The sequence below is a fragment of the Ranitomeya variabilis genome, chromosome 1 (genome assembly GCF_051348905.1).
Source record: "Ranitomeya variabilis isolate aRanVar5 chromosome 1, aRanVar5.hap1, whole genome shotgun sequence".
NCBI lineage: Eukaryota > Metazoa > Chordata > Amphibia > Anura > Dendrobatidae > Ranitomeya > Ranitomeya variabilis.
Window position 1 is genome coordinate 809,253,958 of NC_135232.1, and position 27,350 is coordinate 809,281,307.

General features: G+C 48.6%; 1 protein-coding gene across 1 annotated transcript in view; it reads left to right on the forward strand.

Moving 5' to 3' along the window:
- The first annotated feature begins 3,707 nt into the window (after window positions 1-3,707).
- The window catches only part of LOC143799100 (uncharacterized), a 29,634-nt gene continuing 5,991 nt past the window's right edge, over window positions 3,708-27,350 (forward strand). The window contains exon 1 of the mRNA XM_077281140.1: window positions 3,708-3,821. Within this exon, the coding sequence (XP_077137255.1) occupies window positions 3,708-3,821 (114 nt within the window). The remainder of the gene's footprint in view (window positions 3,822-27,350) is intronic.

The window sequence follows — 27,350 nt, forward strand, 5'->3', positions numbered from 1 at the left end:
GCCTCCCATCTTCTTACGATGACGTCCTCTTCTTGTCTTCATGCTGCGGCTCTGGTGCAGGCGTACTTTGTCTGCCCTGTTGAGGGCAGAGCAAAGTACTCCAGTGTGCAGGTACCGGGAAAGGTCAGAAAGGCCCGGCACCTGCGCACTGCAGTACTTTGCTCTGCCCTCAACAGGGCAGACAAAGTATGCCTGCGCCCTAGCCGCAGCATGAAGACAAGAAGAGGACGTCATCGTAAGAAGATGGGAGGCCCCAGCCGGACCGCGGCGCCCATCGGATCGGACCGCCCGCCCAGGCGAGTATAATCTAACCTCTTTTTCTCATCTTTCAGGTTACATCTGGGGCTTATCTACAGCATTCCAGAATGCTGTAGCTAAGCCCCTGATGCCGCTGGGCTTAGCTCACCTTCGATTTTGGGGGTGACAGGTTCCCTTTAAACATTGGGTCTCCTATACTGTTATTGGATATGCATTGTGTGGCAGGGCTGCCCAAAATTTGGATGCACCCCAATACCCCTTTGAAGAGATGTACAGGAGGGCCTCCTGAAAACAATGTTCCCATTATTAGGAAGTGGATCTCCCATAGTGTTTGCCTATGCAGTGAAACAACAACTGCCAAAAATTTGGAGGAACTCCAATGCCCCTTGGAAGAGAAGTAGAGGTCAGAGAGCCTCCTGAAAACAATGTTCCCATTATTAGGAAGTGGGTCTCCCATAGTGTTTACCTATGCACAGAATGCAAAGGCTGCCCAAAATTTGGACGCACCCCAATACCCCTTTGAAGAGACATACAGGAGGGTCTCCTGAAAACAATGTTCCCATTATTCGAAAGTGGGTCTCCCATACTGTTTGCCTATGGAATGAATGCAAGGGTTGCCAAAAATTTGGACCTACTCCAATGCCCCTTGGAAGAGACATAGAGGAGGGCCTCATGAAAAAAATGTTCCCATTAGTAGGAAGTGGGTCTCCCCATAGTGTTTGCCTATGCAGTGAATGCAAGGGCTGCCAAAAATTTGGACCTACTCCATTGTCCTTTGGAAGGGACGAAGAGGAGGGCCTCATGAAAAAAATGTTCCCATTATTAGGAAGTGGGTCTCCAATAGTGTTTGCCTATGCAATGAAGGAACGGCTGCCAAAAATTTGGAGAAACTCCAATATCCCTTGGAAGAGACGTAGAGGTCAGAGGGCCTCCTGAAAACAATGTTCCTATTATTAGGATGTGGGTCTCTCATACTGTTTGCCTATGCAGTGAATGCAAGGGCTGCCAAAAATTTGGACCTAATCCAATGCCCTTTGGCAGAGACGAAGAGGAGGGCCTCATGAAAAAAATGTTCCCATTATTAGGAAGTGACTCTCCCATAGTGTTTCCCTATGCAGTGAAGGAACAGCTGCCAAAAATTTTGAGGAACTCCAATGTCCCTTGGAAGAGACGTAGAGGTTAGAGGGCCTCCTGAAAACAATGTTCCCATTATTAGGAAGTGGGTCTCCTATAGTGTTTTCCAATGCATTGAATGCAAGGGCTGGCCAAAATTTGGACGCAGCCCAATACCCCTTTGAAGAGACGTACAGAAGGGCCTCCTGAAAACAATGTTCCCATTATTAGGAAGTGGGCCTCTCATACTGTTTGCCTATGCCGTGAATGCAAGGGCTGCCAAAAATTTGGACCTACTCCATTGCCCCTTGGAAGAGACGTAGAGAAGGGTTTCATGAAAAAAATGTTCCCATTATTAGGAATTGGGTCTCCCATAGTGTTTGCCTATGCAGTGAATGCAAGGGCTGCCAAAAATTTGGACCTACTCCATTGCCCTTTGGAAGGGACGAAGAGGAGGGCCTCGTGAAAAAAAATGTTCCCATTATTAGGAAGTGGGTCTCCAATAGTGTTTGCCTATGCAATGAAGGAATGGCTGCCAAAAGTTTGGAGGAACTCCAATATCTCTTGGAAGAGATGTAGAGGTCAGAGGGCCTCCTGAAAACAATGTTCCTATTATTAGGATGTGGGTCTCTCCTACTGTTTGCCTATGCAGTGAATGCAAGGGCTGCCAAAAATTTGGACCTACTCCATTGCCCCTTGGAAGAGACGTAGAGAAGGGTTTCATGAAAAAATTGTTCCCATTATTAGGAATTGGGTCTCCCATAGTGTTTGCCTATGCAGTGAAGCAACAGCTGCCAAAAATTTGGAGGACCTCCAATGCCTCTTGGAAGAGATGTAGAGGTCAGAGGGCCTCATGAAAACAATGTTCCCATTCTTACGAAGTGGGTCTCCCATAGTGTTTTCCTTTGCAGTGAATGCAAGTGCTGCCAAAATTTGGTCGCACCCCAATACCCCTTTGAAGAGATGTAGAGGAGGGCCTTATAAAAAAAAGTTCCCATTATTCAGAAGTGGGTCTCCCATAGTGTTTGCCTATGCAGTGAATGCAAGGGCTGGCAAAAATTTGGAAGCACTCCAATGCCTCTTGGAAGAGACGTGGAGGAGGGCCTCATCAAAAAATGTTCCCATTAGAAAGGAGCGGGTTTCCTATACTTGTAATGCCCATGCACTAAGTATATAGGCTGACAAACATTTACCCCTGGGGGGTATGCATGAACATACTGTATACCAATTTTTTTTTTTACGGGCGTCATAAACACCCTTTAAAAAAATCATGTGGGCATCACGGACCACGGTCACCCTGGTGATATGGTGGTGGAGGATAAGAATGAGGAGAACGAGGATGACAACCGCAAATAGCCAAAATCAAGAAGCGTATACCCATGTGTGGGTGTGAAGAGGTGCATGGGAATAGACCTCCGAAAAAAAGATACTGGATTTAAGTTTATGTTACTCTGTTATCATTCGGTGGGGTTGAGAAGTCTGGCCCAATCCAGCCCTTGTTCATTTTTGTAATAGTCAGCCTGTCAGCATTTTCAGTTGACAGGTAGATGCGCTTATCAGTTATAATTCCACCAGCGGCACTAAAAACCCGCTCTGACAAAACGCTAGCGGCAGGGCAGGCCTGGACCTCCAAGGCGTAGATAACCCATTCATACCACATGTCCAGCTTGGATACCCAACAATTATAAGGCACAGAGGAATCATGGAGGACATGGTACTCCCTCAGCATCTTCTCAAGCTTTGCACTCCTTGTGACAGTACCCCTTGCCTCAGGGCCTGTGCGATGGGATGGTCTGACAAAACTCTGTCAGAACTTTGCCAGTGTTCCCCTGCCTCTGCTGGATTGGAGTTGTGTCTCTCTCGCCTGTACTCCTTGGTTGTCCAACAAACTGTGACCTCTGCCACCAACGTTTTCACATGGAAATTCTTTTAATAATTCCGCAACAAGGGCCTTCTGGTACTGCCCCATTTTAGTAGACCTCTCTGCCTCAGGAATAAGAGATAGAAAGTTCTCCTTGTAGTGTGGGTCTAGAAGTATCTCCAACCAGTAATGACTGTCACCTGTCATGATGATATAAATATGCCATATTAAGAGTATAGTTCTAGAAGGTTCCATGGAACACACATGCTGCAGATTTGAACCCCCTCCTTTTTTCCCCCACTGCATTCGCTGATACAAAAGCAAAGCCCTATGGCAGACACATACTGTGGGCTCTTCCTGTCGGCTCTGTGAAATTCTAAACCTCTCATCCACCCTCCTGCCTGATACCAGCTATAACTGGTACAACAACTTTCAGACCGCATGGGACTTCTTTGTTCATGAAAAGTTACGCATAATGGCACCGATCAAGGATAGAGATGTAAAAGATACATATGTCCACCGAGAGATCTATAACACACTGAAGTCACTAGGATCTAAACCCAACGAAATGCAAGGAGCGGACTTCTCTGTAAGCAGGTCATATATCCACTGCGTCTTTATACTTAATGAACCCCATGTCGTGGTTAGCATAATGATAACTTTGTCTTTCTTCTACGAGGTTCGTACACTGAGATATGTGTAGAGATGGTTTTTTTATATCTTCAAGAAAGGAGAATATTCAGCCACCCAGTGAGGTCACCACAGGGGGAGTGCCTTGGTTTTGAGAACAAGTATAAGATAGTGACACTTCATCTTGCAGTAGCTTTTGTCCAGGAGGCTAGCTGTGAGACACATCTGTAATGCATCTTGATGTATCGCCCCTCCCCTGCACTGCATGGTCTGCTATGAAATGATGTGAAAGAACTGTAAGTGTTTTTCTTCCTTTAATCCTTTTTGTTTTCGTAATTGTTTTTACATATGATACTTGTCTCATTTTATAATATCTTGTTCCACCTTTGTAAACACTGCCTACCTTGTGGAGTAAAATATATAAAATTACTAGCTTCGTTTCTCCTTGCTCTATAACATACTGTCACGTCCTCTGAAGTAAATTGCACTACTAATTGGGTTTGCTCCTGACCCATTATTGATTTAGTTATAGGGGCTGGTGGCAGCAGACTGTACTGAGCTTGTTGGGTAAAACTGGCAGCGACGGAACGGGGTTCGTAAGTGTATTGCTCGGCTGCGGCTGGGAATAGTTATATCACCCTTGCTGCAGTGTGCCCATTAGCCAGTCCATAGTAAGGCAGCCTTTCTGGCGATTTATTATCTTAAGTGCAGTACTCTGTCTAATCTGAGGGCAAGGGTGGTGCCAGAGAGCTGCAAGTTCCAAACCGGAACTGGGAAGTGGGATATAGATAAATTCCCTTCAGAAAAGAACTGGTGCCAACCAAATGACCCTGGTTCCTGACATATTGGTGTCAGTGGTAGGGATGATAAAAATATCCCCCTGCGATTCGTGACATCACCCAAAATTTTGAGAACGCGAGGGTCACGGGAAAGGCAGTGTAACATAAACTCAGCCATGCGTGCCAGACTGCTAACAGGCAAGACTTGTCCTCGTAACAAGGTGCACCGGGGGGTAGTTATGGCAGAGTTACTTAAAGGCACAGTCCACAGACAGAGCAAATGGTTAGCGAGCACCCCCGGCCCCTTGTACATAAATAGACGGGACCGACATAGCTTTTCCCACAGTTTACCTTTATCTCACTCTGGCCCTGGTGGTCCAGGTGAATTACAGTCCAAGAAAGCAGCAGGGAATAACTTTTTAATGAAGAGGGATGGAATAGAAAGAGAAGAGTACAACACTGGATTCCTGCTCGCTCCCTGACACTCTCTACAACCGCACTTGCAGCAGCTGCAGCATCCTAAGATTCACAGTAATCCACTCGCTGAGATCTGGGCACATAAAACCCCTTCAGCTGGGGCCCTTCCAGAGTCCTGGGGCCCGTGTTGCGGTCTTTAGTCCTTTTTAGTCTTTGAGACCCCTCTAGAGTCCTCTTGTGTCCTTTCAAGCTCCTCAGAGTCTCCGTTACTATACATCTGCTCAGGGCTAATGTGCCCAAGCTTCTGGCAGGGGACATCATCTTCCTGCCACCTTTCCTGCTGCTGGCCTAGCCCATAATTTAACTATCAACTGTCCCTAACTTAGTGCAACACATAGATACTTAAAAGGGAACTTTCCACATTACACAATATAAACACAGTGCAGTGTAATACACAAGGGGATAACATTGCATGGTACATAGTATTAAACATGACAATACACAGACATTTTACAATAACGTACACAACATATTTATATAGGACACACGGGGGGGTCACACTGAGAAGGAGAGAGTGCAACTTAGGGGACCTGCCACCTCCTTACATCCTCACCACGAGGACGACTGGCCATGCTGTCCTCCTCCTACTCCTCCTACCTGTCCTCAGGACATCCATGCTGAACAGACGGTATGACAGTTGTGCAGGTAGTACCGTCTATAGTGAGTGAAACTAGTTCCTGTTCTTCCTCTTCCTACTCCTCCTCTTCCTCATTGCCACCCAATCCACGTTGGGATGAGATGAGGCTGGGCTGTGCGTAATCAGCCTGTATGGTTCCTTACTCCATCTCATTGTGCTCCGCCTCCAATGCATCCTCTTTCATTGTGAGCAGAGAGCATTTCAGAACACAGAGAAGTGGGATTGTGATGCTAATTATGGCGTCATTGCCGCTCACCATCTAGGTGGAGTCCTCAAAGTTTTGGAGGATGGTACATATGTCTGACATAGTAACATAGTAACATAGTAACATAGTTAGTAAGGCCGAAAAAAGACATTTGTCCATCCAGTTCAGCCTATATTCCTATATTCCATCATAATAAATCCCCAGATCTACATCCTTCTACAGAACCTAATAATTGTATGATACAATATTGTTCTGCTCCAGGAAGACATCCAGGCCTCTCTTGAACCCCTCGACTGAGTTCGCCATCACCACCTCCTCAGGCAAGCAATTCCAGATTCTCACTGCCCTAACAGTAAAGAATCCTCTTCTATGTTGGTGGAAAAACCTTCTCTCCTCCAGACGCAAAGAATGCCCCCTTGTGCCCGTCACCTTCCTTGGTATAAACAGATCCTCAGCGAGATATTTGTATTGTCCCCTTATATACTTATACATGGTTATTAGATCGCCCCTCAGTCGTCTTTTTTCTAGACTAAATAATCCTAATTTCGCTAATCTATCTGGGTATTGTAGTTCTCCCATCCCCTTTATTAACTTTGTTGCCCTCCTTTGTACTCTCTCTAGTTCCATTATATCCTTCCTGAGCACCGGTGCCCAAAACTGGACACAGTACTCCATGTGCGGTCTAACTAGGGATTTGTACAGAGGCAGTATAATGCTCTCATCATGTGTATCCAGACCTCTTTTAATGCACCCCATGATCCTGTTTGCCTTGGCAGCTGCTGCCTGGCACTGGCTGCTCCAGGTAAGTTTATCATTAACTAGGATCCCCAAGTCCTTCTCCCTGTCAGATTTACCCAGTGGTTTCCCGTTCAGTGTGTAATGGTGATATTGATTCCTTCTTCCCATGTGTATAACCTTACATTTATCATTGTTAAACCTCATCTGCCACCTTTCAGCCCAAGTTTCCAACTTATCCAGATCCATCTGTAGCAGAATACTATCTTCTCTTGTATTAACTGCTTTACATAGTTTTGTATCTGCAGCGCCCCAGAGTTCTGGTCGTTGCAGTGCTGTGGCTTCGCCGCTAAGGGGAGCCATGGTACGTTCGATGGCACCGAAGGAGTTCCTCCAATCAGGTATCACAGACACCAATATATTTCACAGCTGGGCCTCCGGGGGGAGCTAAGGGTGCTATTCATTAGGCCACTCCCCACCATAGTGGGTAAACTGGGGGTCAGGCAGGAAGTTAGTAGAGAACGCTGACGGGATTGAACGGAGCAACACCCTGTGGCAGGGGGTGTTGTGAAGGGAGAGACTGTAGGGTCTCTGCCAGGGGTGGGATCCTGGCAGAGGCTTGGCATTGAAAGAACGTAACGGGTCCGCGCAGGCTCCTGGAAGCGGCGGGACTCAAGAAAGGACTAGAAGCGAGATAGATTGTGCTGAGTGAGAAACGAGATCAAGCAGAAGGAGAATACCAGCAGGGGTTTTGTTGAAAGAGGCAGCACCCTGCTGAGGCGCAATACCGGTGGCCGGAACGCCGAGGGAGTGGATTAGAATACAGCTTCAAGCCATACTCCAAACAGCGGCAGGACAGTCGGTCTCAGGCGGGCTGTCTACCACATATCACCTATGAAGTCTTGGGGGGCAATTGCGGGAGAGGGGCGACTCTAGGGTCCCGGAAGAACTCCAGGCCTACCTGACAAACGGGTGCCATTCCAACCTGAATACAGGGAAGGGGTGGATTGCAGAGGAACATCAAATCGAGTTGTGAGGGAACTTAAGAAACAGACACAACCGTTGTGGGGTTACTTTCCGTAAGCACAGCAGGGAAGGACTACAACACATAGCGCTAGAAGGAAGGCACAGATTTCCACCTGAGAGGAGAACTCTGGAGGTGCCATTGGACCGGCCGGACTTGCGTAGCCTGGTGAACCATGTTCTGGACTGAGGACTCAGAGATCTCCAGTAAAGAGGTAAAGAGACTGCAACCTGGTGTCCTCGTTATTTACCGCGACTTACACCCCACAACTGCACCGCTTCACCGCTATCATTACTACCACCTATTACACCGGACGTCCCCCACTGACGGACAGGGCCACGGACCGGGTCTAGCCACCGTGACAACCCCGAGACTGAGAACTAGAGGCCCGGCTCCGGGTACCCCCTCGGCCCTTCGGCGGTGTGGGGGCGCTCCAAACTTGGCGTCACGAACAGGATCTACTTAAGCCTGAAGAATCAGGTCATGTGTGCCTAGAGACTGTGATTTACTGTGCTTGGACTGTACTTTATTGAAAAGACTGTGCTGCGCCATTAGCCGCCAAAAGTTCCCGCCAAAAGGCGCCGCCATTGCTACACCCAAGGGGAAGGAGGGCGTGTTATGGGCGGAGACTCCCAGTGTGGCGCGAGAAATGGCTACCGCCCCCTGCACTTCTGGCTGCAGAGGAATGACCTGCCCCAAAGCAGAAGAGAAACACCTCTTGATATGCAACGGCGGGAAGCGGGTGACGGAGAAGCCCGACCTCAGAGAAATGGCGGAGTTAGGTGCAGGCACTGCCACCGATTATCAGGCAGCGATGATGAACGGCGAGTGCCTGAGCGAGGAAGAAGCAGTTCCGGCCTGCCCTTCTTCACCGGAGATGGACCGGAAGCCTGCGGACCCAACAGCGGAGTTACGTCCACCAATCCCGACCTCGGAGTTAGAGGAGGAGGAACCACAGCCAGCGGAGCCGAATCCGAGCATCCCGTTGGAGGAGCCCCGGTCCGGGCTGCAGCAGACTCCAGTGTCCTCGTTAACGGACCGGAGCGACACCGATGGAACCATATTAGGCGCAGGTATGGCCGACGTCCCTGCTCCCCTCCGCGAGCCCGCTTCCATGACCCACCTCTATCGCAGTAGGGAGCGGCTTATCTCGGCAGGGCTAATGGTGCTATCCCCCGATGACCTGGGGAGGATGGTGCCACCGCTGTCGACTGGAGTGGGGGAGCCTGTGGATGTGAGCTTGGATGGAGTAGTTCTTCGGTGGGACACCCCCTGGTTTAGAGCAGATGGATCCCGGGAGAACGGGTCCACTCTTGCGGTGCTTACATGGGAACAATATAGACAGTGCTTGATTTTGCAGTGGAAAGGACGGAAAGGAGCTGAGTCGATGGGCCCATCGAAAGTACAACAACCCCCCCCGGCATGGGATGACGGAGACGTGACAAGGCGGGGCACTGTGTTGGCCTACCATGCAAGAAGAGGTTGGGGCCTCATACACGAGCCAGGATTGGATACTGATGTTTTTGTTGCGCACTGTAACGTGAGGGCTCCCTGCTGTGGCCGAAGTGGAGAACCATTGCAAAAGGGGGATTCAGTGACCTACAGCCGCCACCAGAACCCGCTCGGGTGGTATGCACGGAATGTTCGGCGGTGTATGTCTGGAGCCGCGACCCTTACCGCCTCGGACCTGGTCCCAGGAGCGCCCGATCTTGTCACCATTGCAACGGTGCGCCTGGTTGCGGCCACCGAGTTGGCCAGTCGAGTTCATCTTCATGTTCGAACCACGGACGCTGGCGCCACGGTGGCTGGGGGGCAGGAGCCCGAGCCACCAGAAGAAGAATAAACCTCGATACTCTGAAAAATGTAAATAGTTACTGTTTGTTCTTTTAAGTTGCTGCTAAACCCGCCCAGGGTTAATGGATCCCTCTGTTAACCCGGGATCCCCTTTGTTTGTTTTCCTTTTCTGAAGTTGTTGCACAAAAGTTACACAAACTGCAGAAATCATGGACTGTGCATGATTCGAACTTCCTTTGTAAATAGTTTGCACCTTCTTAAAGGTGCACCCTACTGGTTTTAGCCAAAGACACTTTGCGAAGATATTTGCCCCATTTGTTTGAGCCAAAGACACTTTCTGAAGATACCTTTCCTACCGGTTCTAGTTAAAGACACTTTGCGAAGATACCATGCCGGAACCTTTGCATGGGCCGGTAGGCTGAGAAGACGAGCTACCTTAGAAAGACTTGGTCTCCTCTTAAAGGGGATGTGAGAAACTGAACGTGAGAAAGATACTGTTGCAGAACAGTAATGCCATAATGATGCTTTGAAAAGAAATGTAACTGTTTTACATGCTAAGTTATATGTGTTGAATTTGTTGAAATGTCTAAATAATGTTTTGCAGAAAGAAAAGATGCAGAGAGCCCGTAGGGGTAGAGATAGAGGTCTGCATAGTTGAAAGTAAGCGAAGTAATAATGAAGGTGAGGATAGAAGGTAAACCCCGCGTCCCCATTGAAAGTTACTTTGTTACTAAGGACAGAGAGTGAACCCGTAGGGGTTAGAGAGTGAGTCCTTAAAGGAGCCGAGTAGAGCTGGCTCAGAGTTCTTTAAACGAAAGGAATGTTATGTCTATACCATGTATAGTAGAGAAAGGCAGTAGGCCCTGGCTGAACGGGGCGGTCCTGTAAAAGAAAGGAGAGGCAGTAGGTCTGGTGCCATAGGGACAGGCGGTCCTGCAGGTTCAAAGTAGGAGAATGAGAAGTTACCTTACCCTGTAATGTGATTATAGGAAGGCCTTTGGTAAACTAAGAGTGTATGTTTCTTAAAGGCAATGTTAATTTATTGTTCCAGAATTTGCACTAAGTAGAATACCCGGTTGGGTAACAGGAGTTATGCATAGCCTGTAATTTATAATGTTGACCATGTTTGTAACGTTAAAAGTGTCCTCACCTCCCATAAAGGGAAGCCTGTTCAAGTATACTTATTGTTTTGCACTCAACAAAATTGTATGTCTGTTTACTAATCTGTATTGTTGTTTTTCTTCCCAGTCCCGGAGTACTGTGTTTAACCAGGGGGGAGTGCAGCGCCCCAGAGTTCTGGTCGTTGCAGTGCTGTGGCTTCGCCGCTAAGGGGAGCCATGGTACGTTCGATGGCACCGAAGGAGTTCCTCCAATCAGGTATCACAGACACCAATATATTTCACAGCTGGGCCTCCGGGGGGAGCTAAGGGTGCTATTCATTAGGCCACTCCCCACCATAGTGGGTAAACTGGGGGTCAGGCAGGAAGTTAGTAGAGAACGCTGACGGGATTGAACGGAGCAACACCCTGTGGCAGGGGGTGTTGTGAAGGGAGAGACTGTAGGGTCTCTGCCAGGGGTGGGATCCTGGCAGAGGCTTGGCATTGAAAGAACGTAACGGGTCCGCGCAGGCTCCTGGAAGCGGCGGGACTCAAGAAAGGACTAGAAGCGAGATAGATTGTGCTGAGTGAGAAACGAGATCAAGCAGAAGGAGAATACCAGCAGGGGTTTTGTTGAAAGAGGCAGCACCCTGCTGAGGCGCAACACCGGTGGCCGGAACGCCGAGGGAGTGGATTAGAATACAGCTTCAAGCCATACTCCAAACAGCGGCAGGACAGTCGGTCTCAGGCGGGCTGTCTACCACATATCACCTATGAAGTCTTGGGGGGCAATTGCGGGAGAGGGGCGACTCTAGGGTCCCGGAAGAACTCCAGGCCTACCTGACAAACGGGTGCCATTCCAACCTGAATACAGGGAAGGGGTGGATTGCAGAGGAACATCAAATCGAGTTGTGAGGGAACTTAAGAAACAGACACAACCGTTGTGGGGTTACTTTCCGTAAGCACAGCAGGGAAGGACTACAACACATAGCGCTAGAAGGAAGGCACAGATTTCCACCTGAGAGGAGAACTCTGGAGGTGCCATTGGACCGGCCGGACTTGCGTAGCCTGGTGAACCGTGTTCTGGACTGAGGACTCAGAGATCTCCAGTAAAGAGGTAAAGAGACTGCAACCTGGTGTCCTCGTTATTTACCGCGACTTACACCCCACAACTGCACCGCTTCACCGCTATCATTACTACCACCTATTACACCGGACGTCCCCCACTGACGGACAGGGCCACGGACCGGGTCTAGCCACCGTGACAACCCCGAGACTGAGAACTAGAGGCCCGGCTCCGGGTACCCCCTCGGCCCTTCGGCGGTGTGGGGGCGCTCCAAACTATCTGCAAATATCAATATTTTACTGTGTAAACCTTCTACCAGATCATTAATGAATATGTTGAAGAGAACAGGTCCCAATACCGACCCCTGCGGTACCCCACTGGACACAGCGACCCAGTTAGAGACTATACCATTTATAACCACCCTCTGCTTTCTATCACTAAGCCAGTTACTAACCCATTTACACACATTTTCCCCCAGACCAAGCATTCTCATTTTGTGTACCAACCTCTTGTGCGGCACGGTATCAAACGCTTTGGAAAAATCGAGATATACCATGTCCAATGACTCACCGTGGTCTAGCCTATAGCTTACCTCTTCATAAAAACTGATTAGATTGGTTTGACATGAGCAATTTCTCATAAACCCATGCTGATATGGAGTTAAACAGTTATTCTCATTGAGATAATCCAGAATAACATCCTTCAGAAACCCTTCAAATATTTTACCAACAGTAGAGGTTAGACTTACTGGCCTATAATTTCCAGGTTCACTTTTAGAGCCCTTTTTGAATATTGGCACCACATTTGCTATGCGCCAGTCCTGCGGAACAGACCCCGTCGCTATAGAGTCCCTAAAAATAAGAAATAATTGTTTATCTATTACATTACTTAGTTCTCTTAGTACTCGTGGGTGTATGCCATCCGGACCCGGAGATTTATCTATTTTAATCTTATTTAGCCGGTTTCGCACCTCTTCTTGGGTTAGATTGGTAACCCTTAATATAGGGTTTTCATTGTTTCTTGGGATTTCACCTAGCATTTCATTTTCCACCGTGAATACCGTGGAGAAGAAGGTGTTTAATATGTTAGCCTTTTCCTCGTCATCTACAACCATTCTTTCCTCACTATTTTTTAAGGGGCCTACATTTTCAGTTTTTATTCTTTTACTATTGATATAGTTGAAGAACAGTTTGGGATTAGTTTTACTCTCCTTAGCAATGTGCTTCTCTGTTTGCTTTTTGCCAGCTTTAATTAGTTTTTTAGATAAAGTATTTTTCTCCCTATAGTTTTTTAGAGCTTCAATGGTGCCATCCTGCTTTAGTAGTGCAAATGCTTTCTTTTTACTGTTAATTGCCTGTCTTACTTCTTTGTTTAGCCACATTGGGTTTTTCCTATTTCTAGTCCTTTTATTCCCACAAGGTATAAACCGCTTACAGTGCCTATTTAGGATGTTCTTAAACATTTTCCATTTATTATCTGTATTCTTATTTCTGAGGATATTGTCCCAGTCTACCAGATTAAGGGCATCTCTAAGCTGGTCAAACTTTGCCTTCCTAAAGTTCAGTGTTTTTGTGACTCCCTGACAAGTCCCCCTAGTGAAAGACAGGTGAAACTGTACAATATTGTGGTCGCTATTTCCTAGATGCCCGACCACCTGCAGATTTGTTATTCTGTCAGGTCTATTAGATAGTATTAGGTCTAAAAGTGCTGCTCCTCTGGTTGGATTCTGCACCAATTGTGAAAGATATTTTTTCTTGGTTATTAGCAGAAACCTGTTGCCTTTATGGGTTTCACAGGTTTCTGTTTCCCAGTTAATATCCGGGTAGTTAAAGTCCCCCATAACCAGGACCTCATTATGGGTTGCAGCTTCATCTATCTGCTTTAGAAGTAGACTTTCCATGATTTCTGTTATATTTGGGGGTTTGTAACAGACCCCAATGAGAATTTTGTTACCATTTTTCCCTCCATGAATTTCAACCCATATGGACTCGACATCCTCATTCCCTTCGCTAATATCCTCCCTTAAAGTGGACTTTAGACAAGACTTTACATAGAGACAAACCCCTCCTCCTCTCCGATTTTTACGATCCTTTCTAAACAGACTGTAACCCTGTAAGTTAACTGCCCAGTCATAGCTTTCATCTAACCATGTCTCGGTTATTCCCACTATGTCAAAGATACCTGTAGATATTTCTGCTTCTAGTTCTTCCACCTTGTTTGTCAGGCTTCTGGCATTTGCGAGCATGCAGTTTAGAGGATTTTGTTTTGTTCCAATCTCCTCGCTGTGGATTGTTTTAGAAATGTTCTTACCTCCCTTCTGAGTATGTTTTCCTGGGTCTTCTTTGTTCGAGTCTAATGTTTTTCTTCCCGTCCCCTCTTCTTCTAGTTTAACGCCCTCCTGATGAGTGTAGCGAGTCTTCTGGCGAATGTGTGTTTCCCAGGTTTGTTGAGGTGTAGTCCGTATCTGGCGAGGAGTCCATCGTACAAGTAATTCACACCGTGGTCCAGGAATCCGAATCCTTGTTGTCTGCACCATCGTCTTAGCCAGTTGTTCGCATCAAGGATCCTGTTCCATCTCCTGGTGCCATGCCCGTCTACTGGAAGGATAGAAGAAAAAACTACCTGTGCATCCAGTTCCTTTACTTTCTTCCCCAACTCTTCAAAGTCCTTGCAGATTGTCGGTAGGTCCTTCCTTGCGGTGTCATTGGTGCCAACATGTATCAGAAGAAATGGGTGGACGTCCTTGGAGCTGAAGAGCTTTGGTATCCTATCAGTCACATCCTTGATCATCGCACCTGGAAGGCAGCATACTTCTCTTGCGGTTATGTCCGGTCTGCAGATGGCTGCTTCTGTGCCTCTCAGTAGTGAGTCTCCCACCACCACCACTCTTCGTTGCTTCTTGGCTGTACTTTTTGCTGTCACTTGTTGCTGCGTACCCTTTTCTTTTTTGCTTGCTGGTAGTGCTTCATCCTTAGGTGTGCCATCTTCAACCTCTACAAAGATTTGATATCGGTTCTTCAGTTGTGTGGTTGGTGATTTCTCCATGGTCTTCTTGCTTCTTTTGGTCACATGCTTCCACTCATCTGCTTTTGGAGGTTCTCTGACACTTTTTTCAACTTCTGTGACCAGTAGAGATGCTTCTGTTCTGTCTAGGAAGTCTTCATTCTCTTTGATGAGTTTCAAAGTTGCTATTCTTTCTTCCAGACCCCGCACCTTTTCTTCTAAAAGGGCCACTAGTCTACACTTCTGACAGGTGAAATTGGATTCTTCTTCTGGTCGATCTGCGAACATGTAGCACATGCTGCATCCATGTCCACTCCTGAGGTCTTATGTGTGGAATCTGAACTGAATACCGACGGCCTTGTTGATGCGGGTAGTCAACAACTGCCCTCTTCTGCTCACAAATCCTTACCAACATCTGCAGTGTAGAGTTCCAAAGCGCAGGGACATCACACAACAGTCGGTGAGCCTGAAGCTGCAAACGCTGCTGAAGCACGGCAAGGGTGGTGGAAGCTGTAGCTGAGTTTCTAAAAAGGGCACACAGGTGGCGTACTTTGACAAGCAGATCCGGCAGCTCCAGGTAGGTTTTGAGAAACCACGAGGTTAAGCACATGAGACAGGCATGGTACGTGTGTGAGCTCGCCTCGCCTCAGAGCCACCACCAGGTTCCCGCCATTGTCATACACGACCGTGCCTGGCTGTAGGTTCAGCGGTGTCAGCCACAGATCTGCCTGCTCTTTCAGACCTGTCCACAACTGTTCAGCACTGTGCGGTTTGTCACCTAAGCATATTAGCTTCAGCATAGCCTGTTGCCGCTTGGCTGAGGCAGTGCTGCAGTGCTTCCAGCTTGTGACTGATGTGGTCATTTCGGCGATGGAGGCTGAAGAGGAGAAGGAGGATGAGGTGCAGGAGCTGTAGACTGTGGGGGCAACCCAGAATGATATAGGGTCCGCAATCCTCGGTGTCAGGAGGACGTGTTCCATCCCAAGGTCTGACAGGGTCCCGGCTTCCCCTATGCTAACCCAGTGTGCCATCAGCAACATGTACCATCCCTGTTGTGAATTCTGTTATGGGTTCTGCTCTTGGGCTCCCTCCGGTGGTTATAAGTGGTAGTGCTGCTGTTTGTCCTTCACAACAGTCATCAGCTGCTTCCACTTTGGACGGGGCTATTTAGTCTGGCTCCTTCCTTTAGTGAGTGCCAGTTGTCCATTGTTTTCTAGGGATCCACATCTCTGCTTGGTTTCTCCTTCTGGATTGTCCAAATCATCAAAGATAAGTCCTGGCTCAGTTTTTGCAGTCCACATGCGGTGGACTTAATAGTTCTGTGAATTGCTATGTTTTTTCTTGTCCAGCTTTGTCTGTGTAAAGATTTATTCAGCCAAGTTGGAAGCTCTGGAGTCACAGAGTTACCCTCCATGCCTTTAGTTAGGTGTGGAGATTTTTGTATTCTCTGTGGTGGATTTTGTAGTATTTTTTATACTGACCGCACAGTACTCTGTCCTGTCTTTCCTTTCTAGGTAACGTGGCCTCCTTTGCTAAATTCTGTTTTCAGTCTGCGTTTGTAATTTCCCTCTCCTCTCACAGTCATTATTTGTTGGAGGCTGCCTTTCCTTTGGGAATTTTCTCTGAGGCAAGATAGTATTCCTGTTTCTTTCTTTAGGGGTAATTAGTCCTCCGGCCGTGACGAGGTGTCTAGGGAGTGACAGGAACATCCCACGGCTACTTCTAGTTGATGTGTTAAGCTCAGGGTCTGCGGTCAGTATAGAGGCCACCTACTCCAGAGCTCGTCCATGCTGCTCCTAGGCCACCAGTTCATAACACATCCCTGCCCTTAAGCACTTGTCCACTTGTCCGTGGTTAGGTGGACTTTCCCAGTAACTGCATTATTGAGCGCACAGATAATATTATGGGACATGTGCTTGCGTAATGCGGGAACGGCACACCGGGAGAAATAGTGGTGACTGGGGATTGAGTATAGAGGGACAGCTGCCGCCATCAGGTTGCAGAAAGATTCCATCTCTGCGAGCCTAAAGGGCAACATTTCGAGGACTGTTAGTTGAGATGGATATGTGTATAGTATATGGTATACCCACACTAAGTAAGAACCAGGCAAATCTCTCCCTAGCTCAGCAGCAACTCTCCCCCTATACTGCCTGATTCAGTAGGAGACTGTGACGAGCATGGCGGTACCAGTTCTGATATAGCCCTGATGACGCTGTGCAGCCAGCCAATCACTGTAATGACATAACCAACATGATTGCAGCATTACAGTGTGTGGCAGACAATCCTTGCATGTTCATTGGCTCTTTAAAGAGTGCCAAACATGCAAGGCGGAGACCCGAGCTCCCGCCGAGCAACCCCAGAAATTCTCAGCGAGCTCCGAGCATCTCGAGCAGTGAGATGCTCGGGCGAGTACCGAGTAGTGGAGAGCATGCTCGCTCATCACTAATAGTCATACATATGCAGCGCCCCAGAGTCCTGGTCGTTGCAGTACTGTTGCTCCGCCGCTAAGGGGGGCTATGGTACGTCTGATGGCACTGAAGGAGTTCATCTGGCCAGGTATCACAGACACCAATACATTTCACAGTCTGGCCTCCAGGGGGAGCTAAGGGTTCTATTTATTAGGCCACTCCTCACAATCTGGTAAAACTGGGGGTTAGGCAGGAAGTTAGAGAGAAAGCTGACTGGGTTGGAACCAGGCAACACCTTGTGGCAGAGGGTGTTGTAGGGGAAGATTCAGAGGGGTCCCTGTCAGGGGTGGGATCCTGACAGAGGCCTAGCAACCAGAGAGAACGTTACGGGACCGCGCCTGCACGATATAGCGGCGGTACCCCAAGAAAGGACAAGAAGCGAGGTTTATTGTGCTGAGTGAGAAACGAGATCAACGCAACAAGGAGAATACCAGTAGGAGTCGTGCTGTGAGACGAGGCAACATCCTATTGAGGCGCATAACCGGTGGCCGGAACGCCGAGGAAGTATAGAGCTCCAAGCCAAACTTCAAACCTACGGCAGGACAGTCAGTTACAGGCGGGCTGTCTCACCCAGACCCAGGAAGACACAGGGGGGTAACAACAGGAGTGGGGCGACGCTGGAGTCCCGGAAGAGCTCCGAGCCTCCCGTCATACGGGTGCGTCCTAACCGTAAGATCAGGGGGACGTAGAGGGAGAACATCAGAATCGAGTTGTGAGGGAACGCGAGAAACAGACACAACAGTTGTGGGGACTATCCCGTAAGCACAGCAGGGGAGGACCACAACACACAAGCGCAGGAAGGTAGGCACAGATTTCCACCTGCAAAGGGAACTCTGGAGGTGCCATCGGACCGGCCAGACTTGCACAACCCGGTCAACCGTATTCCGGACTGAGGACTCAGAAGCCTTCAGTAAAGAGGTAAAGAGACTGCAACCTGGTGTCCTCGTTATTGACCGCGACCGGCACTACACCGCACCATAACATCAGCACCATACCGCACACCTATCATTGTGCGCCCCTCAGCAGGGCCACGGACCGGGTCTAGCCACCGTGACAACCCCAGAGCAGAGACTCAGAGGCCCGGTACCGGGTACCCCTCGGCCCTGCGGCAGTGGGGGCGCTAAAACTTGGCGTCACGAACAGGATCTACTTAAGCCTGAAGAATCAGGTCATGTGTGCCTTGGAACTGTGATTTATTATACTTGGACTGTGACTTATTGCAAAGACTGTGCCGCGCCACTTGCCGCCAAAATCCGCCATTACAGCGCTGAGGAGAGCGCAGAAGAAGAAGAGGGGCGTGGAGTGGGCGTAGACAAGCTGGAGAGCGCGAAAGACAATGGCCGCCCAGTCTAAATACTTCTGCGTCCTGAGGACGTGCCCGTCAGCAGCCGAGGTCCGCCTCCTTATTCTCTTTGGAGGATGGAGACCATGGAGACGGGGCTGCCCACAAAAGAGACCGCGGGAAGAGGACACTGGAGAGGAAGCGAAGATGGCGACGCCGGGAGCACCGCGTGGGAATGACCCGACTCAGCGAGAGGCTGCACAACCCAACACAGCCCCGGACACGCCATCGTTGCGGGAACTGACCCTTGCGGAGCTACCGATGGGCCGACCCCCCTGGCCACCGTCCGAGGAGTGTGTGGCTGCAGCCGAGGCCCGGCAGATAGACTACCGCCTGGAGGCCGACGCCCGTGTGATCGCTCGGCTGGGCCAACCTACGGAGGTCCGCCTGTCTCCGGTGTCCCCCGCTTCTTTCATCCCGACCGCGGCGGAGTGTGAGCTGCAGGCACAGGGCCTGAGGATCCTGCCGGAGGCGGAACACCTGCAGCGCCTGATGACAGCGTGGCGGAACAGACCCCAACCGGCAGCCCAGGTCGATCTGAAGAGCGTTGAGGAGGTTCCACCGTCACACTGGGGTGTAGTGATATCCTTTAACTCCCGGGAAGGAAGGGGAGTTATTCAGGAGATCGGGGAGTCACTGCAGGTCCGTGTCAACCGGGAGGAAGTGGAGCCCTGTGGAGGAAGGTTCGTTTGCGATCTGGAGCCGGGTGACGCCGTGACCTATACCCGGTGGAGGAGGGAAACTGGCGAAGCTGGCTGGATAGCTCGGGGCGTCCAGCGGTGTGTCGCACTTCAGGCCGATACCGGGACATCTGAGGACGAGCCCTCTGCAGAGAAGGCGATGGAACCTGTCTCCGTGGAACCTCCGGAAGTCCGGGCTCACCGTGTGCCCCTGGGTCGCGCTTGCCCACGAGTAAGGAGGGCATCCCGCAGAGGGATCCTGTCGTTGCTGGAGCCGGGACCGGCCCGTGCTGCACCAACGCGACCCGTTGGCCGGGTGAGGCCTGGAAGGAGACCGCCCACTGCACTACCAAAATCAGAGTAAGCAAGAATGCTTTATTGATTGTAAATAGTTAATTGTTTTTTCTGCTGCTTTGCTAAAACCCGTCCAGGGTTAACTCTTAAAGGGATCCCTTTGTTGACCCGGGATCCCTTTTGTTTTTTGTTTTCTACTTTTGCTCAGTTATCAAAAGACTGCCGAATCATGGACGGTGAATGATTCACAAACTGATGTTGTAAATAGTTTGCACCTTCTTAAAGGTGCTCTCTACTGGTTTTACATAAAGAAAGGACTCTTTGTGAAGATACTGATCTTGAAAACATTACCGGAGTCCTTATTGCGAACAGACTTGCAGCTTGAGAAGTTGCACTACCTCATAGAGACTTGGTCCCCTCTTAAAGGGGATGTTCATTGATAGTACTTAGAGGATGATGATGCTCTAAAAGAAAAAGTAATAATGCTGATATGTGAAAGTTAAATGTAGCTAACTAGTTGATTGTAAGAAATGTTTAATGATGTTGATAGAAGAACGAGGACAGGAAGTGAACCCGTACGGGGTTAGTTAGTGAGTCCTCCTAGGAGCCATACAGAGATGGCTCAGTGATCTTGAACTGAAAGAAAAATATGTTCTATACTGTGTATAGTAGTGGAAGGACAGTAGGCCCGGGCGGAAAGGGGCGGTCCTGTAACAGAAAGGAGAGGCAGTAGGTCTGGAGCAGTTAGGACAGGCGGTCCTTCAGATTTGAAGGAGAATGCATAAAAGTTGAGTAGCCTTATAATGTCTTATAAGAAGGTCTTTAGTGGATTCAGCGAGTACGTCCTTAAAGGCAAAGTTAAATTATTGTTCAAAGATTTGCACTTAGTAGAATACCCGGTTGGCTAAAAGAAGTTATTTATAGTAAGTTATTTAAAGTATTTAACCATGTTTGTAACGTTCAAGTGTCCTCACCTCCCATAAAGGGAAGCTCTGTTAAAAAGTTTACTTGTACTTGCATTTTTCAAAATTGTATGTCTTTTTGCTGACATGTATTGTTGTTTTCTTCCCAGTCCAGGAGTACTGGATTTAACCGGGGGGGAGTGCAGCGCCCCAGAGTCCTGGTCATTGCAGTACTGTTGCTCCGCCGCTAAGGGGGGCTATGGTACGTCTGATGGCACTGAAGGAGTTCATCTGACCAGGTATCACAGACACCAATACATTTCACAGTCTGGTCTCCAGAGGGAGCTAAGGGTTCTATTTATTAGGCCGCTCCTCACAATCTGGTAAAACTGGGGGTTAGGCAGGAAGTTAGAGAGAAAGCTGACTGGGTTGGAACCAGGCAACACCTTGTGGCAGAGGGTGTTGTAGGGGAAGATTCAGAGGGGTCCCTGTCAGGGGTGGGATCCTGACAGAGGCCTAGCAACCAGAGAGAACGTTACGGGACCGCGCCTGCACGATATAGCGGCGGTACCCCAAGAAAGGACAAGAAGCGAGGTTTATTGTGCTGAGTGAGAAACGAGATCAACGCAACAAGGAGAATACCAGTAGGAGTCGTGCTGTGAGACGAGGCAACATCCTATTGAGGCGCATAACCGGTGGCCGGAACGCCGAGGAAGTATAGAGCTCCAAGCCAAACTTCAAACCTACGGCAGGACAGTCAGTTACAGGCGGGCTGTCTCACCCAGACCCAGGAAGACACAGGGGGGTAACAACAGGAGTGGGGCGACGCTGGAGTCCCGGAAGAGCTCCGAGCCTCCCCATCATACGGGTGCGTCCTAACTGTAAGATCACCGTGACAACCCCAGAGCAGAGACTCAGAGGCCCGGTACCGGGTACCCCTCGGCCCTGCGGCAGTGGGGGCGCTACACATACACATGCATAAACGCATACACGCACATACGTGCATATATACAAATACGTACATATACCACACACATTCAGAAACACTTACATACACAAACAGACTCACACATGCACACACATGCATACACACACACACACGCAAAAACACATGCGCATATATACATAAACATACACACACATGCATAGACAGACACGCAGTGCCGGCTCCAGGTTTTCTTTGGCCCCGGGTGAAAGAGTCTTAGTGGACCTCTTTAACACATACCACAATTAATGATGCACGGATATGGCAGAGAAATATAGGTATAGTACAATGCCAAAGATTTCACTTACTTCCTACATTACATGAGTGATATCTATTGGAACAATACTATACAGCAAAGGGGATTCAGGTGATCGTGGGTCCACAAGTTTCAGGGTTTCAGTGCCTGCAGTACTTGAGGTAAACAAGATATTGATAAATGTACACTGCCAGTAGAAACTGTCCTCAGCAGTGTACCCTTTACAAAAGTATTTTTTTCCTAGATAATTGTCCATACAGAATTATGCCCACCGCATAGTCTTCCGTACAGTATAATGGGCACCACATAGTGCTCCATACAGTATTATGGGCACCAAATAGTGCTCCATGCAGTGTACTGGGCCTCATATATTGCTCAATACAGTATTATGGGCACAACATAGTGCTCCATACAGTATAATATACCTCATATATTTCTCCATTCAGTATAATGGGCCCCATATATTATTATTATTATTTATTATTATAGCGCCATTTATTCCATGGCGCTTTACATGTGAGGAGGGGTATACATAATAAAAACAGGTACAATAATCTTGAACAATACAAGTCACAATTGGTACAGGAGGAGAGAGGACTCTGCCCGCGAGGGCTCACAATATATTGCTCAATTCAGTATAATGAGCCCCATATAGTGCTCCATACAGTATAATGAGCTCCATATAATGCTCCATACAGTATAATGAACCCCATATAATGCTTTCCAGAATGGGCCCCATATAATGCTTCATACAGAATGGGCACCATATAATGCTTAATACAGAATGAGTCCCATATAATGCTCCATGCAGAATGGGCCCCATATAGTGCTCCATACAGAATGGACCCCATATAATGCTCCATACATTTAAAAAAAATAATCAAATACATACCTCTCCCTCTTCCCCTGCTGCTGCGGTCTCATCAGCATCTTCTGACACCCTGCACAGCTCAGCGCAGAGGGCACGCTATAGTGACGTCATTGTGCCCTCTGCCCTGAGAAGTCAAAAAGTCACAAGACTTCAGTGACTGAAGCTGCGGAGGAACAGGGAGAGGTAAGTATTTCAAACAGTTTAAAGCACAAGGTGGCCAGGTGCCAGTTCTTGCACTGGCACAGGGCCCCCTGACTCATGGCCCCGTAGCGTGCCAGTGTCCCTAATAGTGAGTGGGTTCCAGAATGCGCCAGGTGGTGATACCAGCCCTACTTGCCTGCAAGGGCTCCCCACCACCTTCCGGCCCTGGTGCAGCTGCACCAGCAGTATGATGGCCCCTGGGCTGAGCCATGCCAGGGCCTCTCCTGCAAGGAAGGGCATCAGGAATCCCACCTTACCCCGATAGGAGGAACGACTGCCCAAAGACTTCATAGTGCCTCATGCACTGCTCTAGGAACCCATGGCACTGATTCAGATCCCCATAATACTGGGGCAGATCAGCCAGGATCGGTTCTTCTTCAGAGGCATAGGTTTCAGGTTGCATAAACACAGCCACAGGCTCAGCAACTTTTGAGGGCCATTGATCAGGTTTCGATGGGTCAGAGGGGTGGGAACTTGTTTAAAAGACTTGCGCAAGTAGAAAGTCGGTGGATCTACCGACTACAAACAGTTGCCCCCCTGGGCCTCAATGAGAACTTTGGGTTCAGTTCTTTTCTCTGAATTAGTATTTTTATTATTTGGGTAGGGGAGGGTGGGGATTCATGTAGGGTATGTATATTAGTGTTTTAACTTTTGATGTTTTTGGTACTAATTTATGTTATCTTTTTTAGTTATTCATGTCAGATTCCTACTGTTATTCGGTATGAGGGTTTGGCTTGACCTGAATATCCTTCTGGGTTTCTAGAGACGTGATTACCACCAGTCCGTTTTTTCTTTGTCATCAAGTGATATCTGATGCTATGGACATCATTTCGGAGGCTACATTGGCACAGTGGGCATTATTTCCAAGAAGAAAGAATTCAGCATGTATTGTTACTGTTTTTATGTAATATGTAAAAGTGATAATAGTGGTATTAGTGATAGTATATTGTATACTGTATGTGTTGTAGTTTTATATTTGACTACAAATATTTTCTTTCTTTTTTTGTGCTGTTTTATGTATCACTTAATATAGTCTTTTGTAATTTAGATGGCTTATTGCTCATATGTTCACTAACTAGCACATTGCACTTTATATCTTAATATTAGGAGAATTTCTGCATAAAATTTAGCCAGAGTGCACTCATATGTGATATTTTTGGCAAATTCTGGTATTTTTTAATATGCCACTTACTCATTAATTAATTGATTCATTGCTTATATATGTTTATGTATCTCTAAGCACACGGCACCTTCACTTATTTATATATGTAGGCTTCATGCACATACACTAATTACGTAGTCTAATACTTACCTCATTTTTATATATGTGCAAGTTTTTATAACATCATATACACCTCCAGTCCAACACGTTTTTTCTTTCTCTATTGTGTGTTACCGGAATCAGCGCAGACGTGGCTGCCCTGCTCTCTGACGCTTATACACTCGAGTGGCCATCAGAAGACTTGTGCATGCGCCGTCTCTATGACGGCCCATGTTAGCTTGCACTTCACGGCCGCTGGTCTATGCGTCTCAGTGACGAGCGCCGTTGGCCGCGCCTGCGCAATAGAATTCCGGAACTAACTCACTGTTTGCCTCGCGCCACCTGGTATATCGATATGCGCCTCCGTAATGCTTAGAACTGATTGGCCAGCCATACTTTATATACAGCTTCACCCCTCCCCAACACACGCCTCCTGACGAAGAAGCGAAACGTGCGTTGGGGCGGCGGGGATGCCACATACAGAGACATTATCCATGTAAGTGCTGCTCATTATCTTTTCATTACACTGCCACCATTGATTCTGAGAGGGTGTTATGCCCCTACACTATGTAGTTGATGTGCGTGTGATCCTTAACTGTGATTAAAAGTATATATGCAGGCATTACTGTGGTAGAGAACCGGTGTAATACACTGGTAGTGGCTGTCCCTGCTTTCTTAGCAGTCACCTTATATATGTTTTTGTAAAAAATTATTTTAATGTATTAAATAAAATTTTGGTATATTGGCACTCTATACTGCTTTTCTCTTTTTGTGGTCGGGGCAGATCAGCCAGAATCGGTTCTTCTTCAGAGGCATAGGTTTCAGGTTGCATAAACATAGCCATAGGCTCAGCAACTTGGGTCAGTGCAGCAATAGTCAGTGCTTACGATTGCGTATCTAGAATAAGTGAACAAAAAAGTTCCTCCTGTTGCATATACTGGTTAAACAATGAATTGAACATCTCCAGGCATGAAAGACCATGGGGCTCAACGGTGCCCATGGTGTGAGCAAACTGTTACACACGCAAGTGGCGTATGTGGTTCGTGGACTTACTGTGGCATAAACTGGACTTACTGTAGGAGCATGACTAAGCATCTACCTTGGTGTTCACTGAAGCCTCTAGTCTTGAGGTCAGGCTTGTGATGCAGGTCACGGCCAGGTGCCATTCCAGGGGAAAGTCCGGCAGTAGCAGCTGACCCCTAGACAGGACAGGACGACCACTTTGGACTTGTTCAGATTGTGTCGACTGGACGGCCACTTGGGACAGGTTCAGACTGTGCTAACAGGATGTCACAGGGACAGATACAGACTGTGTAATCTCGGAATAGCAGACAGGATGGCCACAGGGAAAGGTTCATACTGTGCTGACAGGATGGTCACAGGCACAGGTTAGACACACTGGTCTCAGGAAACAGTTCAGGTACCGCTGATGCGGTTTCAGAGTACGGACACCGCCAAAGCAGACACAGGAAGAAAGACTAACTATACTGGACTAATGAGACATAGGATACAGGAAACATTGACAGACTAGGGACAGGGACCTGGTAACATACAGCTGCACACACTAACCTACCTAACAGTAACTATAGAGTTTTTCACGCCCCTCCCTTTTGGAGACGGTGCCTTTTATAGAAGATGCCTCCCAGCTATTGGCTGGGAGACACCTTGCATCTGCACACATTAACTAAATGCCTCCCAGCTGTTAGCTGGGGATACTTTATCATGTGTGCGCTGCTCCTTTAAGAACAGGGGAGGGACACACTAGGCATGCTGCCGAACACAGTGCAGCATGAACAGGGAAGGAGGAGGGAGCACACAGGAAAGCTGCTGCGATCAGGGCAATGAGTAAGTGGGCGTCAACGAATGGAGGAGGGAGGATGTAATGTGACTGGTTGGCACGAGCTTGTGGGTGTGGCCCCACTGTGCCACAAACCAGACTACCCTGGAAGGGGCATGACTAAGCAGCTACCTTGGTGTTCACTGGAGCCTCTGATGGTGAGGTCAGGCTTGTGCGGCAGATAGCTGCCAAGTACCACTCCAGGGTGGTGTCTGGCTGTGGCTGCTGATCCCACTGGTTGATGGAACACTGGCAGGCAGGGGGGTATGACTAAAACTCTGGCAGGCAGGTGGGCACGGCTGAGACATTGGCAGTCAGGCATGGCTGAGACACTGGCAGGCAGGCGGGCATGGCTGGGACACTGGCAGGCAGGTGGGCATGGCTGAGACACTGGCAGGCGGACACTGCCAAGACTCTGACAGGTGGGCACGGCTGGCACTCTGGCAGGACAGGTATTGAGTAGGTAGGGACCGGAATACAGCACAGTATATGGAAACAGGTAGGGACCTGTTCAGACAGGAGGGTATATGGTAACAGGTAGGAACCTGACCCGTAGGTTGCAGAACAGAATTAGAGCAGGACCGCAAGGAGTGGATGCAAAACAGAACCACAGGAGGTGGAGAAAAGAGCAGAAACATAGCAGGTGGAGCTAAGAACAGAACCAGAGGAGGCAGAGTTAAAAGCAGAGCTGAGGGAGGTGAATCAAAGGGCAGAAACATAGGAGGCGGAGCTAAGAGTTGAGGGAGGCAGAGCTAAAAGCAGAAACCTCAGAGGAAGTGCTAAGAGCAGAACCACAGGAGGTGGAGCAAAGAGCAGAGCCACTGGAGGCAGAGCCAAATGCAGAACTGCTGGAGGCAGAGCCAAAACCAGAACTGCTGAAGGCAGAGCCAAGAGCAGAAAGGCACAGATCCACAGGTTGCGTTGAGCAGAGCAGAGAAGCACAGAGCCACAGGTTGCAGCGAGCATGGCAGAGAGGCGCAGAGCCACAGGTTGCAGTGAGCAGAGCAGAGAGGCGCAGAGCTACAGGTTGCGGCGAGCAGAGCACAGCCGCAAAGTGAGCAGCAGAGCCGAGCTGCAGGTTTGCGGCGAGCAGAGCAGGAAGGCACAGAACCACAGGTTGTGGTGAGCAGACCAGAGAGGCGTAGAGTCACAGGTTGTGGCGAGCAGAGCAGAGAGGCGCAGAGCCACAGGTTGCGGCGGGCAGAGAAGACAGGAATGGACACAAAGGAACACACAGCTGAGTGGGAAAGGGAACAGACAAGGAAACAACAGGAACATATATAGACCAGAGTACAGACAGGGACAGGAAAGGGACAAGGCACAAAGACAAGGATACAGACCAGGGTACAAAGCCCCACTGGGTGGCTGAGAGAGGACAGGACCTGGTGGCTCAGTAGCAAGACACTAACTGAGGTAGAAAGTTGCTCAGGCATCCTCCAATGCGTGGGGATGCTTTAAGTACCAGAGGTCTCTTGGCAATTGGCAGGGGACACCTTAGGAAGGTGCACACAGTCTCAATAAGAATCAGGAATTGCCAGTGCCGCCCCTCTATGCACACAGCCAGGAAGTATGCA